The 18168-nt window shown below is 46.3% G+C and overlaps 1 protein-coding gene across 1 annotated transcript in view; it reads right to left on the minus strand.

Annotated features, from left to right (window-relative positions):
* The window catches only part of LOC136626544 (kinesin-like protein KIF21B), a 2048083-nt gene that overhangs the window by 1779622 nt on the left and 250293 nt on the right, over positions 1-18168 (minus strand). Inside the window, 1 exon segment of the mRNA XM_066601598.1 lies at positions 14007-14156. Coding sequence (XP_066457695.1) covers positions 14007-14156 — 150 coding nt within the window.

Raw genomic sequence — 18168 nt, forward strand, 5'->3', positions numbered from 1 at the left:
CCCCAGTAACATTTCCGTAGAAGCAGTATGGGCAAAGCAGCAGATTAACATTTCTGTTGCAGCAGTATAGGGAGAGCACAGTATTTTTAACATTTCATTAGTAGCAGTTAGAGATGAGCGAGCCTACTCGGCCACGCCTCTTTTCCGCCCGAGTACCGAGATTTTCGAGTACTTCCGTACTCGGGCAAAAAGATTCGGGGGGCGCCGTGGGTGAGTGGGGGGTTGCAGCGGGGACTGGCGGGGAGAGGGAGAGAGAGAGAGAGGGCTCCCCGCTGTTCCCCGCTGCTACCCCCCGCGCCGCCACGCCTTCCCCCGCCCCCCGCCGCCCCCCGAATCTTTTCACCCGAGTACTGAAGTACTCGAAAATCGTGGTGCTCGATCGAGTAATTACTCGAAACGAGTACGTTCGCTCATCTCTAGTAGCAGTATAGACAAGCCCCAGTAACATTTCCGTAGAAGGAGTATGGGCAGAGCCCAGTATTAGTTACATTTCAGTAGTAGCAGTATAGACAGGCCCCAGTAACATTTCTGTAGAAGCAGTATGGGCAGAGCTCAGTATTAGTAACATTAAAGTAGTAACAATATACACAAACGAAGGTACATTTCAGGAGCAGAAGTATCGTCAGACCGAAGTTACATTTCTGTTGCAGAAGTATAGTGAGACCCCTCTAGCATTACTGTGGCAGAAGTATAGGTAGGCAGAACAGAGTAACATTTCTGTAGCAAATGTGTAGGCCAACCCCAGACACATTGGTGTACCATGAGTGCAGGCGAAGCTCATAAAAATTACTTGGATTACATTGTAGGCGAGGGACCCAAAATTTGGTGTACCGACAGTACAAATGTACCCCAGAAAAATTGCCCTTGCCCAACCCAGAGAGCAGGTGAAACCCATTAATCGCTTAGCTTACTGTGGCTTAATTTGTAACTAGGCCTGGAGGCAGCCCAGTTAAAATAAAAATTGGTTCAGGTGGAAGTTTCAATACTTTAATGAGAATTGAAATGTATAAATATTGTTTACAAAAGTTATATGAGCCTTTTGGGCCACAGAAAAATTGCCCGTTGGGGGGAAGAACGTGAGGTTTCAGGAAGAGGAGCAGGAGGAGGAGGACGAATATCATACACAGACTGACAAAGGTAAAGGTCCCCATTTTTTACGGTGATAGAGAACAATGCTTGCATCCGCGGTTGCAGTGAAAATAATCTTTAGGTACCGCTGCTGTCCGCTGGTGGAGAAGAGAAGTCTGGGGAAATCCAGGCTTTGTTCATCTTTGAGTGTAAGCCTGTCGGCACTGTCAGTTGACAGGCGGGTACGCTTATCCGTGATGATTTCCCCAGCTGCACTAAACACCCTCTCCAACAAGACGCTAGCCGCAGGGCAAGCAAGCACCTCCAGGGCGTACAGCGCGAGTTCGTGCCACGTGTCCAGCTTTGACACCCAGTAGCTGTACTGAGCAGAGGCGTCACCGAGGACGGTTGTACGATCGGCTACGTACTCCCTCACCATCCTTTTACAGTGCTTACTCCAACTCAGCCTTGACTGGGGAGTGGTGACACAGTCTTGCTGCGGAGCTGTAAAGCTGGCAAAGGCCTTGGAGAGTGTTCCCCTGCCTGCGCTGAACATGCTGCCTGATCTCCGCGCCTCGCCTGCTTCTTGGCCCTCGGAACTGCGCCTTCTGCCACTAGCGCTGTCAGATGGGAAGTTTACCATCAGTTTGTCCACCAGGGCCCTGTGGTATTGCATCACTCTTGAACCCCTTTCCTCTTCGGGAATGAGAGTGGAAAGGTTCTCCTTATACCGTGGGTCGAGCAGTGTGTACACCCAGTAATCCTTAGTGGCCAGAATGCGTGTAACGCGAGGGTCACGAGAAAGGCATCCTAACATGAAGTCAGCAATGTGTGCCAGGGTACCTGTACGCAACACATGGCTGTTCTCACTAGGAAGATCACTTTGAGGATCCTCCTCCTCCTCCTCCACAGGCCACACACGCTGAATGGATGAGAGGCAAGCAGCATGGGTACCCTCTGTAGTGGGCCCAGCTGTCTCTTCCCTCTCCTCCTCCTCAGGCTCCTCCCTCTCCTCCTCCTCAATGCGCTGAGATATAGACATGAGGGTGCTCTGACTATCCAGCGACATACTGTCTTCCCCTGCCTCCGTTTCCGACCGCAAAGCGTCAGCCTTTATGCTTTGCAGGGAACTTCTCAACAGGCATAGCAGGGGAATGGTGACGCTAATGATTGCAGCATCGCCGCTCACCATCTGGGTAGACTCCTCAAAGTTTCCAAGGACCTGGCAGATATCGGCCATCCAGGACCCCTCCTCTGTAAAGAATTGAGGAGGCCGACTCCCACTACGCCGCCCATGTTGGAGTTGGTATTCCACTATAGCTCTAAGCTGCTCATAGAGCCTGGCCAACATGTGGAGTCTAGAGTTCCACCGTGTGGGCACGTCGCACAACAGTCGGTGCACTGGCAGATTAAACCGATGTTGCAGGGTCCGCAGGGTGGCAGCGTCCGCGTTGGACTTGCGGAAATGTGCGCTGACCCGGCGCACCTTGCCGAGGAGGTCTGACAAGTGTGGATAGCCATTCAGAAACTGCTGAACCACCAAATTAAAGACGTGGGCCAGGCATGGCACGTGCGTGAGGCTGCCGAGCTGCAGAGCTGCCACCAGGTTATGGCCGTTGTCACACACGACCATGCTCGGTTGGAGGCTCAGCGGCGAAAGCCAGCGGTCGGTCTGCTCTGTCAGACCATGCAACAGTTCGTGGGCCGTGTGCCTCGTCACCTACGCTGAGGAGTTTCAGCATGGCTTGCTGACGCTTGCCCACCGCTGTGCTGCCGCGCCGCGCGACACTCACTGCTGGCGACATGCTGCTGCTGACACGTCTTGATTGCGAGACAGAGGTTGCGTTGGAGGAGGAGGAGGAGGAGGAAGGTTTAGTGGAGGTGGCATACACCGCCGCAGATACCAGCACCGATCTGGAGCCCGCAATTCTGGGGGTGGGTAGGACGTGAGCGTTCCCAGGCTCTGACTGGGTCCCAGCCTCCACTAAATTCACCCAATGTGCCGTCAGGGAGATATAGTGGCCCTGCCCGCCTGTGCTTGTCCACGTGTCCGTTGTTAAGTGGACCTTGCCAGTAACCGTGTTGGTGAGGGCGCATACAATGTTGCGGGAGACGTGGTCGTGCAGGGCTGGGACGGCACACCATGAAATATAGTGGCAACTGGAGACGGAGTAGCGCGGAGCTGCCGCCGCCATCATGTTTTGGAAAGCCTCAGTTTCCACAAGCCTGTACAGGAGCATCTCCAGGCTGATCAATTTGGCTATGTGCACGTTTAAAGGTTGAGTGTGCGGGTGCATGGCTGCGTATTTGCCTTTTGCTCCAACGCTTCTGCTAGCGACAGCTGGACGCTGCGCTGAGAGACATAGCTGGATGGGGCCGAGGACAGCAGAGGTGAGGGTGTGGGTGCAGGCCGGGAGGCGGTCGTGCCTGTGTCCTGAGAGGGGGGTTGGATCTGAGTGGCAGGTTGGGGCACAGTGGGAGAGGCAGTGGTGCAACCCGGAGGCGGTCAACGACCTTCGTCCCACCTTGTGGGGTACTTGGCTATCATATGCCTGCGCATGCTGGTGGTGGTGAGGCTGGTAGTGGTGGCTCTCCAGCTGATCTTGGCGCGACAAAGGTTGCACATTACTGTTCGTCGGTCGTCCGCGCTCTCAGTGAAAAACTGCCACACTTTTGAACACCTTGGCCTCTGCACGGTGGCTTGGCACGAGGGAGTGCTTTGGGAAACAGCTGGTGGATTATTCGGTCTGGCCCTGCCTCTACCCCTGGCCACCCCACTGCCTCTTCCAACCTGTCCTGCGGCTGCCCTTGCCTCCCCCTCTGAAAACCTGTCCTCAGTTGGCTTATCAAACCAGGTGGGGTCAGTCACCTCATCGTCCAGCGGCTCTTCCTCCGAATCCTCTGTGCGCTCCTCCCTCGGACTTACTGCCCTTACTACTGCCTCACTGATAGACAACTGTGTCTCATCATAATCATCAACCTCACCCACCGAAAGCTCTTGAGACAGGTGCCGGAAGTCCCCAGCCTCATTACTCGGACCCTGGGAACTTTCCAAAGGTTGGGCATCGGTCACGACAAACTCCTCAGGGGGGAGAAGAACCATTTTTTCCAAATCAGCGCTGGGGCCCGAAAACAGTTCCTGGAGTCTGCCTGCTCATCCGAATCTGTCATTTTCATGGAGTGAGGAGGCTGGGAGGCTGGGAGGAGCAGCAGCGAGAGGATTCAGAGTTGCAGCAGTGGACTGCGTAGAAGACAGGTTGCTGGAGACATTGCTGGATGCCCTTTCTGCCATCCACGACAGGACCTGCTCACACTGCTCATTTTGTAATAAAGGTCTACGACGTGGACCCAAAAATTGTGATATGAAGCTAGGGACCCCAGAAACTTCCTCTCTCCTACTCCGGCAGCAGCCAACTGTAATTCACCTGGACGAGGAACTCGGCCAATACCCACACCCTCACTTGGAACTCCGCGTCCTCGCCCTCGTCCACGTCCACGTCCTCTAGCCCTAACCCTCAGCATGGTGGATTACGAATAGAGCAGACACAGAGCGGTGTAAAAAATGTTTGAATTCTTATTGACGTGCAGTTGGAGTGGGACAGCGCTTATGTAACGCAAACTGTAGCCAGGAAAAAAATAATTCAAAAGACTGCAAGCACGCCTAGCTGTGCAATATGCAATACTGATACTCCTGAGCTCACAGCAGCCACGCAGTGAAATGCAAAGAGTGACAGCTAGCCATAAGGATTTTGTTTATTTTTTTGGTAATTTTTGTGCAATGCAATGCAATGCAATGCAGGCTATATTGCGCCAATGTGAGTTTCCCTGTATGGGGGTCTGTCACCATGCGTGCAGTTTACAGCAGACACACAGCGGTGTAAAAAATGTTTAAATTCTTATTGGCGTGCAGTTGGAGTGAGACAGCGCTTATGTAATGCACACTGTAGCCAGGAAAAATATAATTCAGAAGACTGCAAGCACGCCTAGCTGTGCAATATGCAATACTGATACTCCTGAGCTCACAGCAGCCACGCAGTAAAATGCAGAGAGTGATAGCTTGCTGTAAGGATTTTCTGGGGGTTTTTTTGGTAATTTTTGTGCAATGCAATGCAAGCTATATTGTGCCAATATTGTGCCAAGGTGTAAAAAATGTTTGAATTCTTATTGGCCTGCAGTTGGAGTGAGACAGCGCAAACTGCAGCCAGGAAAAAAATTATTCGGAAGACTGCAAGCACGCCTAGCTGTGCAATCATGAGGTACTACAACTACCAGCAGCCACGGAGTTAAATGCAGACAGTCACAGATAGCCCTAAACATGTGCTTTTTTGGGGTACTTGTTGACAGGATTCTACAGTAACACTGTCCCTGCCTCACCAATACTGCCCCTATACTCTGTAGAATTGGCTGCAGACTGAGAGCGCAATAGTCTGCACAGCCCAAGATGAAAAAAAAAAATTGGTGCAAAGCTGCTCCTAGCAGCAACAACTGAAATTCACACGGTAAGATGTGGCCCTAAGAAGGACCGTTGGGGTTTCTTTTACACTACCCACTGTCCCTGCCTGACCAATACTGTCCCTATACTATGTAGTACAGACTACAGCCTGAAAACGGTATAGCCTGCACGTCCGATATAAAAAAAAATATTGTGCAAAACTGCTCCCAGCTCCCACAACAGTAGTGCACTAGGTGAGCTGTGGCCCTAAGAAGGACCATTGGCGTTCTTGCAGACGCTAACACTCTCCCTATAGCAGCAGCAGCACTGTCCTTAATCTCTGCCAGCGTGTGTCTGAGGCGAGCAGCGGGCGGGAAAGCTTTAAATACTCGGCGGTCACCTGATCTCGCCAGCCACTCACTGCAGGGGGGTGGGATAGGGCTGGAACCTCACTGGAGGAAGTTGTAATGCCTTCCTGCATGTCTATTGGCCAGAAAATGGCGCTAACATTTCAGGGAAGTAAATGTTATTGACTCGAGTACCGCGCGGTGCTCGTCACGAGTAACGAGCATCTCGAACACCCTAATACTCGAACGAGTATCAAGCTCGGACGAGTATGCTTGCTCATCTCTAGTAAGCATTTAAAATGAGGCAAGAACATAAATAACCTCAAAACATCATGTATGAATAGCCACATGAATTCCCACCCCCATTGCTTTGGACTGTAGCAAGGGGGTGCTCTAATAACTATGTATAAATATATCAGGGGTCAGTACAGAGATCTCTCCAATCATCTATTATACCCAGGACTGTAACAAGGGAGCAGTCAAAAAACTATGTATAGATATATCGGAGGACAATACAGAGATCTCTCCCATCATCTATTATACTCAGGACTGTAACAACGCAGCACTCTAATAACTATGTTTAGATGTTTTAGGGGTCAGTACAGAGATCTCTCCCATTATCTATTTATACCCAGGACTGTAACAATGGGGCACTTTAATAACCATGTATAGATATATCAGGGTGAGTACTGAAATCTCTCCCATAATCTATTTATACCCAGGACTGTAACAAGAGGGCGCTTTAATAACCATCTATAGATATATCAGGGTCAGTTCAGAAATCTCTCCCATAATCTATTATACTGAGAACTGTAACAAGGGGGCGCTCTATTAACTATGTGTAGATATATCAGGGGTCAGCACAGAGATCTCTCCCATCATCTATTTATACTCAGGACTGTAACAAGGTGGCACTCTAATAACTATGAATAGACAGAGGCGTCACTTGAAGCTTCTGGGCCTCAATGCGAAATCTGTAACAGGGCCCCCAACTATAATGCTATATTCATAGTACTGGTTTTACTACATAGAGAAAAGAGGCCTTATGGGCCCCCTAAGGCCCCTGGGCCCGGGTGCAAGCACATCCCCTATAGTTTTGCCCATATGTATAGATTTATCAGGAGTCAATACAGAGATCTCTACCATCATCTATAATAACCAGAACTTTAACAAGGGAGCGCTCTAATAACTATGTATAGATATATCAGAAGACAATACAGGGATCTCTCCCATCATCTATTATACCCAGGACTGTAACAAGGGGAGGTTCTAATAACTGTATAGATATATCATGGGTCAGTACAGAGACCTCTAATATCATGTATTATACCAAAGACTGTAACAAGGGGGTGCTCTAATAACTATGTATAGATATATTAGGGGTCAGTGTAGAGATCTTTCCCATCATCTATTTATACCCAGGACTGTAACAAGGGGAGGCTCTAATAACTATGCATAGATATATCATGGGTTAGTTCTGAGACCTCTGATATAATCTACTATACCAAGAACTGTAACAAGGGGGCGCACTAATGACTATGTATGGATATATCAGAGGACAGTACAGAGATCTCTCCAACCATCTATTATTCCCAGGACTGTAACAAGGGGGCACTCTAATGATTATGTATAGATATATCAGAGGACAGCGCGCTCCCTCTGTGAATGCTTTCCCTGCCGCGATCTACTAGTGACAGCCGGCTCCCGCTGCGGGATAGTGCGACATCTGCTATGATCTCGCACTATCCCCATGACGTAAAGGTACGTCATTTTGCGGGAAGTACCCTGCTGCCATGACGTACCCTTACGTAATGGGGCGGAAAGGGGTTAAAAGACCCACTGGTACATGTCCTGGGTGAAATCAGCAGTGAGCATACAGGCGGCCAATACAACCATGGATGAGTTGATAAAGCAGCTGGTGCAAATGCACATGCAGGAACAACAAACGTTTGCTCAGCAGCAACAAATGATGGCCCAGCAACAGAAGGCTCAAGCAGAGGTAATGCAAGCGCAACAGAAAACAGTCACCCAGCAACAACTAGCACAACAGGAGACAAACCAACTCCTGGTAAGGCAAATGGCCATGATAACTGAGGTGGTGCAGGCCAAAGAGACTGTAGATCCCTCCAGGCAACATGCCCATATGGGCGCTTTAAAAACAGTAAGAGGGACATTACACAAAAGGATGCCACAAGATGATGTGAAGGCCTTCCTCGCCATTTTTGAAAGGGTGGCAGACAGGGCGCAATTGCCTCAAGAGCTGTGGATGGAGGTGTTGGCCCCGTACTTAATTGGAGAACACCAGAAGGCGTATTATGATTTGGTGCAGCAGGATGCCCGAGAATACTCCAAGTTAAAAGCTGAAATCCTTGCTCACCTGAGAGTGTCAGCATGACAGTCAGAGCACAGCGGGTGCATAATTGGAAGTATTCTCCAGAGAAGCCGCACCGGTCTCAAATGTTTGACCTGCTACATCTGGCTCAAAAATGGCTACAGCCGGAGACATCATCACTTGCTCAGATTGTCGAAAAAGTGGTGATGGACCGATTTGTGCAGTCCCTGTCTAGGCCCATGCAGCTTTGGGTTGTCCAAGGAGATCCCAATAATGCTGATGAGTTGGTGGGCCTTGTAGAGAGATATCTTACAACATAGGAGGAGCTTCCCACTGCAAAAGCTGCATCTTGTAGTGTCAACCCTGGGTTGGATGCCCGGAGAAAGGAATCCCGGGTCAGCATGGAGGAGAAGCCACAGAATCCGCGGGGAGCGGTGCCCGTCAGGAGAAGCCAAGTCAGCCCGCTGCGGTGCTGGGAGTGCCAGGAGCCAGGGCATATTGCAGCCTACTGCCCAGCGAAAACAGAGCCCATGGACTGTACACATGGTCGGCGATGTTCGTGGTTTGGGCATGCAGAGATTCTACTGGCCAGGCTGCTACAAGGAAATAGCAGAGTTTTGCCAGTCCTGTCCCACCTGCCAGGTGACAGCTCCTGCTCCACATTTTAAGAGCCCATTGGTCCCGTTACCGATAATTGAAGTGCCATTCGAACGGGTTGCCATGGACCTTGTAGGGCCTTTAGTAAAGACGGCTAGGGTTCACCAGTATATTTTGGTAGTAGTGGACTACGCAACCAGGTACCCAGAAGCAGTTCCATTGAGGAATACTTCCTCCAAAAGTATTGGAAAAGAATTGTTTCATATATTTTCCAGAGTGGTTATACCAATAGAAATATTAACGGACCAGAGGACTCAATTTATGTCCAAGGTGATGCAGGAACTCTGCAAACTGCTGAAAATTAAGCAGTTATGTACCTCTGTCTACCATTCCCAGACCGACAGGTTGGTAGAGAGGTTTAATAAAACCTTAAAAAGCATGTTGAAAAGGGTGGTAGAGAAGGATGGACAAGACTGAGATTGTCTGCTTCCCTACCTGCTCTTCTCCATCCAAGAGGTCCCACAAGCATCCACAGGATTCTCGCCGTTTGAGTTGTTATATGCACGACAACCCAGTGGATTGCTTGATATTACCAAAGAAACATGGAAGGCCGAGGTTACTCCGCATAGAAGTGTGGTGAAACATGTGGCCCAGGTGCAAGACAGAATGGCTAAAGTCATGCCCCTGGTGAGAGAGCAACTCCTCAGGGCTCAGGAGAGCCAAGCCCGAGTGTATAATAAAACAACAAAGGTCAGGCAATTTAGTCCAGGGGATGTGTATTATGTCCTATGTTGGTATTCCCCTGCGTCTATAGGTGTGCAGACACTTGTTGTGCATTATGTTCTTGTTTGGTGTTCCTGCCTATTTCTATCTAGGGTGAGACAGGTGTTCTCTAGGTTGCACTGTGTGGCCATCCTTATTGGGACGATCGTCCCACTTGTAGGCAGAGTTCCCTTTCCTGGGTTTAGTTATCATGCTAGTGTAGAGACTCGCAAGATAACGAGGACCCTTGAAGTTCGTTGGCAGGCTTAAGTATCTTGGCCAAAATACGAACTAATACTTCATATTGTATCTATTCCATCTGTTTATACATGCAGGTATGACTGGTGCGTGTTTTGAGAGTTTATCCGCCGTTGGTATATATCTGTCCGTCAGTGTGAAGTCAGTTTCGCAGTTCTGCTGATTGTTTTGGTTTCGCCAGTTTGTGAGTGTGAATGGCATAAAGTTTGTCTGTTTCTCAGTCATGTCCGCGAGTTTCATGTACAGTTTACAGTTCTGCAGTTCACAGCCAGTAAAACTCTGCAGAATGTTCCTGCCCCGGAATGACATTGCAAAAACACATAGTAACTGTGTCACAAAGGACCTTTGACAATTTTATGGTGTAATTTTTGGCAGAAACTTGGTAAATGTTCAATAGTAAATAAGCCCTCTGCGGGCTTCTGCTGTAGAAAGACTGGGCGTTGCTATGTGCTTGTCCCCAGGCTAAAATTTGCCAAGCAGCTCCTGGTGCTTGCTTCCACCAAATCTTACTAAAGGTCTTTTGCAGTCACTTATGGGTTTTTGACCACCCAGCTTCTCAGGAATCTGATGGTAGCTGCTGATGGCTTCCATTTTCTGCCACATCCAGACAGTATAAAGACCTACAAGGCCAGTTACAAACACTACTTCCCAGCCAAACACAAGCAGGAAGATTGCTTTTGGAAGAGCACTGCACAAGTGCAAGATACTGATGAACATCCGATTCTCACACACCACATATTGGGGAGCAGATGGCTGCTTAGAATTATACTTGCACATTAGACATACAAAGGGTGCCAGACCAACTGAAATGTGTAGTGCATAATACAGGCTTACAACACATACAATTCAGCCAAATAGGTTGCCCTGTACCTCAAAGTGAACCACATTGGGCTCACCAAGAGTCCAAAGCCAGACGGATTACTACAAAAATCAATAAATACGAGGAATTAGTTAACCCCTTAGTGATCGCCCCATAGTGTTTTTATGTGCTGGCTTTGTGGGCTTGAATACTCAGGGCCATGAAAACACTCTCGCCCTGGGGATTAATGCCACAGGAGCTGTGGATGTGACAACTCCCTGCTCTCGGCTGCCAGAGGTAGCCGAAAGCATGAAGCTGTCATAGGGAGGCTGCGGTGAGTGACCCCCAGTCACACAATTGCCATTATCCAATGGATAACGGCAATCGCAAGAAAGTTAAAAGAGAGTGAAATATAGTTAAAGTTTCAGCTCCCCTCACAAATTGGATCCATGAGGGGAGCTAAAAAAACTACTCACCTCCGTCCTCAGTGTGTCTGATGTTCCGCAGCGTTCTGGGTCTCCTTGCTCCTGGCTAGCATGAGTAGTTGAGAGCAGGGGGATGTCACTGGGGAACGCTGTATGCGGTTCCCAGACACATGATTGCCATTATCCAATTGATAAACGCAATCATGTAAAATTTTTTAAAAAGTGGAAAAAGATTAAAAAGTTACCCCAGATTTATCCGCTGAAACTTACCCCAGCTTTTCATCACACGCCCGTCACCAAAATCGCAGACGCGTGTGCAAAAGCTGTGGATTGCTATGTTTGGTAGCCAGGAGCAGGGAGATTGTAAATTACCCAGGCAAAGAGCCTGGAGACCTCACGGGGGGCTGTGGTACATGGTCCCTGGTCACGTAATCACTGTTATCCAATAGATAACGGCGATCATGTAAGAGGGAAAAAAAAGTTTCACTTCTCATCACGGATCCGATCCATGGAGAGGTGAAATTACTTACCTAAGGCTTTCAGCAATGTCCCCGATGGCATTTTTATCCGCAGACCTTTCCCCAGCTTCGCCGCATGCACCTGTCTGCAAAATGACGGACCTAAGAGCAAAGACTGGGGAGGGCTCTGGAAATTTAAAATCTCCTTGCTCCTGGTAGCAGAGAGCCTGTAGCAGTGACCAAGGGCTGTGGTGAGCGGTCCATGGTCGAGTGATTGCCATTATCCAATGGATAACGGCAATTACGTAGAAGTTAAAAAAAGGTTTAAGTTTGATGCTCCATTTGGTTTGGGCCCTGTTATGCATACGGACATAAGATTATGGCCACAATGGGTTTGTTTCTCAACACAAGACAAACACGAGAATCCATTTTTAGGATGAAAATCTTCATTCATATGTATGCTGTACATAAAGCCAGACAGCGTCTCTTAGGTGGTGTATTTCTTTTTTTTTTAGGCATCTAGGTTTTATTTTCCCTATGACACGACTTTGTAGCACCACGTGTAACACAAAATCACAATATCGTGAAAAAACGCAGCCATATCGCACAGAACACAGATGCGATATCGCTGTAATTTTCGCGCGGCAGTATAACGCTGCCCGTGTGAAAGGGGCCTAAAATGGACTAAAATTGGCCTGAAAAGGATATGTAATTGGAACCCATTGTATTGTTGTTTGTGGAAAGGAGATGTGAAATTGCTGGAACTGTCTCAGCTGATCTGTGGCATTTGCTATCTATTATACAATCATGGGTACGTCCCTAGCAGTGACGTGACTAACAGGTGTGGGAAGTACCAACACTCAGTGATTTTAAAATTCAACCTTGGGGATTTGTATCTGAAAGAGTGCCGAGGTGTTGCCGTATTAGGCCGCTCTCACATAGGCGTTTTTTACAGCGTTTGAAATGCAGCACTGAACCTCCATTGATTTCAATTGGCTTCTTAGACGAGCGTTTTAGCACAGAGTTTCTAACGCTGTGTTTTCGGAACACTGTCTGTTCTATTTTAGTGTATTTCAGTAATTTTGAACACACCACAGCACCCATTGCAAAAGGTTGGCCTTAGAGGTAGTAACTTTCAGAGTCTGGCACATGAACACTGAGAAAGATGGGATGGTTTTTTAAATTATGGGTGTTTCCATGGAGGTGATGTTCTGTTAATAAAGGTGTGCAAACCTGTTGTGGATGATTGTCTCATAAGAACTTGGAGACACTTTATAAAGAATAGCGGTTCCAGTACACTGTTAACAATACTATACTTTGTTATATTACCTGTTCAATCTCCAGTGTCTTGTACAGGTGAATAATAAGGGTGGGTTTACCTAATCAAAGTGATAACCTTCACAGACTACACTCCTTTCAATTAAAACATAACTTTTACTAATAGTTTGTGTTTTTTTTAAACAAGAAAATGAAGGCCTTAAAGGGAAAAACGTATAAGTGCGAAAAAATGCTCTGATAGGCACAGTAGTACACCTAATCAACCGGCCCGCGAATAGCAATATGAGCTAGGGCTAGGGTGTACAATGTCATCTAAAGCCAATATGAGAGGCCAAGATGTCTATTCTGTCAGCAGGAAATGGCTTGTCAGGTCAATATTGCTGATAGTATCCTGCTCCAAAACATAACGGTGCCTATCTCAGTCCAAAAATCAACTGATTAAATACATAGTCCTTAATTGTGTGTAAATGCTAGGCAGAGTATTTAGCTATAAGAACCTTAGTGGGGGTCCGAGTTTGCAATAGCAATGATGACATATACTTGCAAGCAAGGACAATGTTGGAAAATGCTAGGTAGTAGGTTCCTATGAATTCGCTATCCAGGTTATAAAGCTCAGTCAGACACACAGGAGTGCATAAACCATATTCCTCGATCTCACTCTAGAGCTGTATTCTGACCCTATAATACCTGGAGTAACACAAAGAACCATGCAAAATGGTGAACATATTTTTTTCCCTCGGTATCTCTAAAGTAACCACGACTTCATAAGATTTTCCGTGTGAACACCAGATAAACACCAGTACCAAATTAACTCGGGCGAAGCCAGGTATATCAGCTAGTTGTATCATATGAAAAGGTTCTGTTCTCTGGTATGACACAAGATCTAGTACTATTATTTTAATCATGACAAGTGATAAATTATCACATACATTACATCGTTGGCACCAAAAGGAATATATAAGTCATCAAGTGTTCTATAGTGCCGAGGCAAAAAGACCTGAACCTCTCTATTACTTCCTATATTTTTTCGTGATATACTGTGGATATGGCTAAGAGCCAATAGATTACTCTTGTTTCTTTCACTTGAACATTCTGTGCTTGACAATCAGCATACAATATTATATATTACATGATATACAATACTACAGTACAATATAATACATAATATCACATTTGTTTGGAATCAGTCAATATCAAAAGTAATGGGATAAACAAGAATAAGGAGAAACAAAACTACATTTACACCTCACCTCTGCCTCAGAATTAACACTTCGAGTGCTTGCTCCACTGACATAAATTCCACCATTGGCATCTTCATGAATGCGGATATTGGATTTTTGATGACGAGAGTCTGGATCACGGGAAATATCAAATAGGTCCAAAATGTCTTCATTATATAACTAAACAAGAAATAAGAAATTAATAAATGAAATCCAAGAATAAAGCCTGAGAGGAAATGTAATAGAGGTTGCCCTAAAACATAACTTCAATTTATATAATTAAAATATATATCCAAGCCTCAGATATCAAGATTAGTCAACCATAGGTGATAAGGTGCCATGACAATTCATTGATGCAGATCAATTGAACCATAGATAATGCATAATGAATATGTGATTAATTGGCTTCCTTTACAGTACAAGCACAAATCCCTGGCTACAGCACTCATTCTGATTTAATATGAGGAAAGTACATAATTTTTCTATTTACTAACCATATTAAAACATACAAGGTTCTTAGCATATATATTCTGATCAAAGTATGAATTACACAAATCAAACCAAATTGAGGCTTTTGAATTATACATTTAGGCTAACTTCACACTGGCGAGTGTGATAGTGGGCCCTGAATCACGGCCCACTATGGCACTCACCAATGTGCAATTTCCCTGTGGATGGAAAGTGTTTTTATGTCAAAAAGGCATCACATCACTTTGGGGGAGAACTGACAGCCGCGGTAGAGAATTGCAAGGTTTGTCCCATTGTTTTAAATAGGGAAACCTAACATCCGAACGCGTGCAGCTAGAACATGCTCCCGCCGACCCCATTAAAAACTGTAGGAGATGTGATGTGAGAGCATGTCCTAAGGGCTCTTTCCCACGAGTGTATATTAGGCGGCAGTTTTCACATGCCTGCTAAACTCCCTCCCTCTGCTCTCCTCCTCCTGTGCAGGCTCACCTCTGCTCTCCTCCCCGCTCGTTCTTTGCAATGGGAGGGGGTCAGGTTCATATCCATTAATGGAGGAGGTAGAATCGGCCAGCGCTTAGCTCCGTCCCGCCCATTGCAAAGAACGAGCAGGGAGGAGAGCAGAGAGAAGCCTGTGATGGGGAGAGAAGGGAAAGGGGCGACGGCATAGTGACTTTGGTGCATATGTGCCGAGGCCCATTCCGTGTGAATGGGCGCACAAACGTTAGATTTGTGCGCCCGTTCTTGAGCGTCTACGTACCAGATGATAGCGTATATTGGCCGGCCGTGAAAACGCCAGACGATATACGCTCGTGGGAAAGAGCCGTAAGATAGGACGTGCCACAATTTCTTTTCCCCGCGATGTGGGGGAAAAAAAAATCACTCATATGTATAACCCCATGTGAATCTTGTGCATTTTCTCGCCAGTGTGAAGCCGGCCCTAATCTTAGTGACCACCTTAATTTGAGCCCTAATAAGCAAGCAACTTATTTTTTTCTATTCTTCATTGTTCTAAGATCCATAATTGTTTCACTTTTGGTAGCTTTTTTTAGGGAAAAAAAAACAGATATAGCCCAACATTTTTTTAAATTTACATTGTTCACTGTACAGTATGAATAACAAGATATTTTCCAGAACTAATACAGCAATACCAAATTTACATGATTTTTTTTTTTTTTTTTTTACAAAGTTTGCAAAATTTGTTTTTGGGGGGATACACAGCAGAATCATTTTATAGCTAGGACATTAGAGTGGAGCTCAAGAGGTTCTATTACACCCAAACACCAGCTCCCTAAGGGCGCCCACCCACTGGCGATTTTTTTTCCTTTGCGTTTTGTGTTTTTTCTCAAGAGCAATTAGTTTTGAATGTGTTCCTGTCCACTGGCGTTTTTTTTTCCGGTCCGTTGCAATTTTTAACATAGGAACTGTCAGTTGCATATGTGTCCTTATTTTTCTCTTAATGCACCCATGAATGTCAATGGAAATTAACGGAAAAGGCGCGAAAAAGCCGCGAAAATGCTGCGAAAACGCCGCGAAAAACGCGCGGAAAACGCTGCGTTTTTCACCCACGGAAATCGCAAACGCCAGTGGGTGGGCGCCCGGGTGACTACCCACTACAGTTTTTTTTCACTGCGAAATTTGCAGCGTTTTTTTTTTCTGCAGGGGTCTATGGGACTTGTAATGTTAAAATCGCGATCGCGCAAAATGGCAATTTACCGCGAAATCGCGTTTTTGCGCGATCGCGATTTTAACATTACAAGTCCCATAGACCCCTGCAAAAAAACCAAAAAAAAACGCTGCGAATTTCGCTGTGAAAAAAAACGGAGTGGGTAGTCACCCTAAGGGCTCCTTTCCACTGGCGAGAAAATCGCACGTTTTCGCTGCGATGGGAGAGTGCGAGCTCTCGCAGGAAAGTCCTACACATGTTCTTCTATGACAACCTTCCCACTAGCGATGGTTAAGAGAAAGCTGCGATGCGAGGATAAAAAAAAATCGCAGCAGGGGGATTGTTTCAGCAATTTGCGATATTCTGTCGCCCATAGAGAGCAATGGAAAACCAGATGTCTCGCATCGCAACGCAATACCTTGCGATTCGGCAGCGATGCGATGCGATTTTTACTGTCAAATTGTGGAGCTATGTAAATGAAGTGGGAGTTCCTGGCCTTTGGTGGGTGTAACAAAGCAGAGCCATTAGCTGCGTGGAGGAAGGGAAGGGACAGCAGCCATTCTGAGTGAGATCCTGTCAGCAATTAGTTTGTTGCCGGCTTGTTAAGCTAGTTAAGCATCCAAAATGCCATCCATTGACAAGGAGAGGCTAATAACATTAGTGCAGGAGGATCCGTGCATATGGGACAACCGTACAGAAGTATTCCATGTGCGGAGTTCAAGAGATGCCAGCTGGGAAGAGGTGGCTGCAGAAATGTTTGGGGAGCGATGGCAGCGAACCCCAGTATCTCAACGGACTGCGATGAGTAAGTACACGTTGAGAATGCTTAAACCCTTCCTGCTCCATGACGTTCCGGTACGTCATGGGAGACGAGTACTTCACGCAAAATGACGTACCGGTACGTCATCGGGATAGCGCGAGATCATGACTGGCCTCGCGCTATCCTGCAGCGGGAGCCAGCTGTCAGTCACAGCCGGCGTTCCGCTGCGACAGCGGGGGGTATCGGAGATGCGCCCCCCGCTGTTAACCCCTTCCCTGCTGATCTAAGTAGAGTGGTGTTATCGCGAGAGCCCGGCCTGTCACCATGGCTACAGGACGCCAGACATTGGCGTCCTGCAGTGCCAATGCCTATGATCGCTGTATAAGCAATAAGGCATGGCAGAGCAGTAGCTCTGCCATGCCTTATCACAGCGATCATAGGCATAGTGCTGCAAGTCCCTCAGATGGACTCAAATAGTGTAAAAAAGAGAAAATAAAATAAGAAGGTAAAAAAAAAGGTAAAAAAATAATACCTTTTTTGTGTTTTTTCTAATGTGAGCATAAAAAAAGGTGAGAAAAAATTTTAAACCCCACATATTTGGTATAGACACGTCCGTAACGACGTGTACAAAAAGTTGAACACGCTTTTTATTTTTTACGTCAAAAAACGTAAAAAAAATGCTACAAAACAGAGGCAAAATGCTAATTTTTAGAATTTTGCCTCTCAAAAAATGCACAAAAAGTGATCAAAAAAGTCGTACATTCCAAAACATGGTTCCAATAAAAACTACAGCTTCCCTCGCAAAAAATAAGCCCTTATAGAGCTCCGTACATAGAAAAATAAAAAAGTTACAGGACTTTGAATGTACCTATAGAGAAAAACAAACATTTCCAAAAAAGGGTTTTATTGCAAAAAAGTGTAAAAACCTAAAAAAAATATAAGAATAAAAAAGAATTTTGGTATCATTGTAACTGTACCGACCCGCAGAAAAATTGGGTGTGTCATTTATGCTGCATGACTAACGCTGTCCAAAAAAAAAAAACAATGGCAGAATTGATGCTTTCTCTCTCACTGTTATCATAAAAAAATAATAAAAGTTTAGCGATATAGTCTATGTACCCAAAAGTGGCACCGATAAAAACTACAGCTCGCCACACAAAAAACAAGCCCTTATACGGCCGTGTCGACGGAAAAATAAAAAAGTTTGGGTTTTTGAAAAATGGAGATGGAAAAATACCAAAAATCGCTTGGTCCTCAACGACAAAATAGGCCACGTCATTAAGGGGTTAAATAAAAATTTA

Source organism: Eleutherodactylus coqui, chromosome 4 (genome assembly GCF_035609145.1).
Source record: "Eleutherodactylus coqui strain aEleCoq1 chromosome 4, aEleCoq1.hap1, whole genome shotgun sequence".
NCBI lineage: Eukaryota > Metazoa > Chordata > Amphibia > Anura > Eleutherodactylidae > Eleutherodactylus > Eleutherodactylus coqui.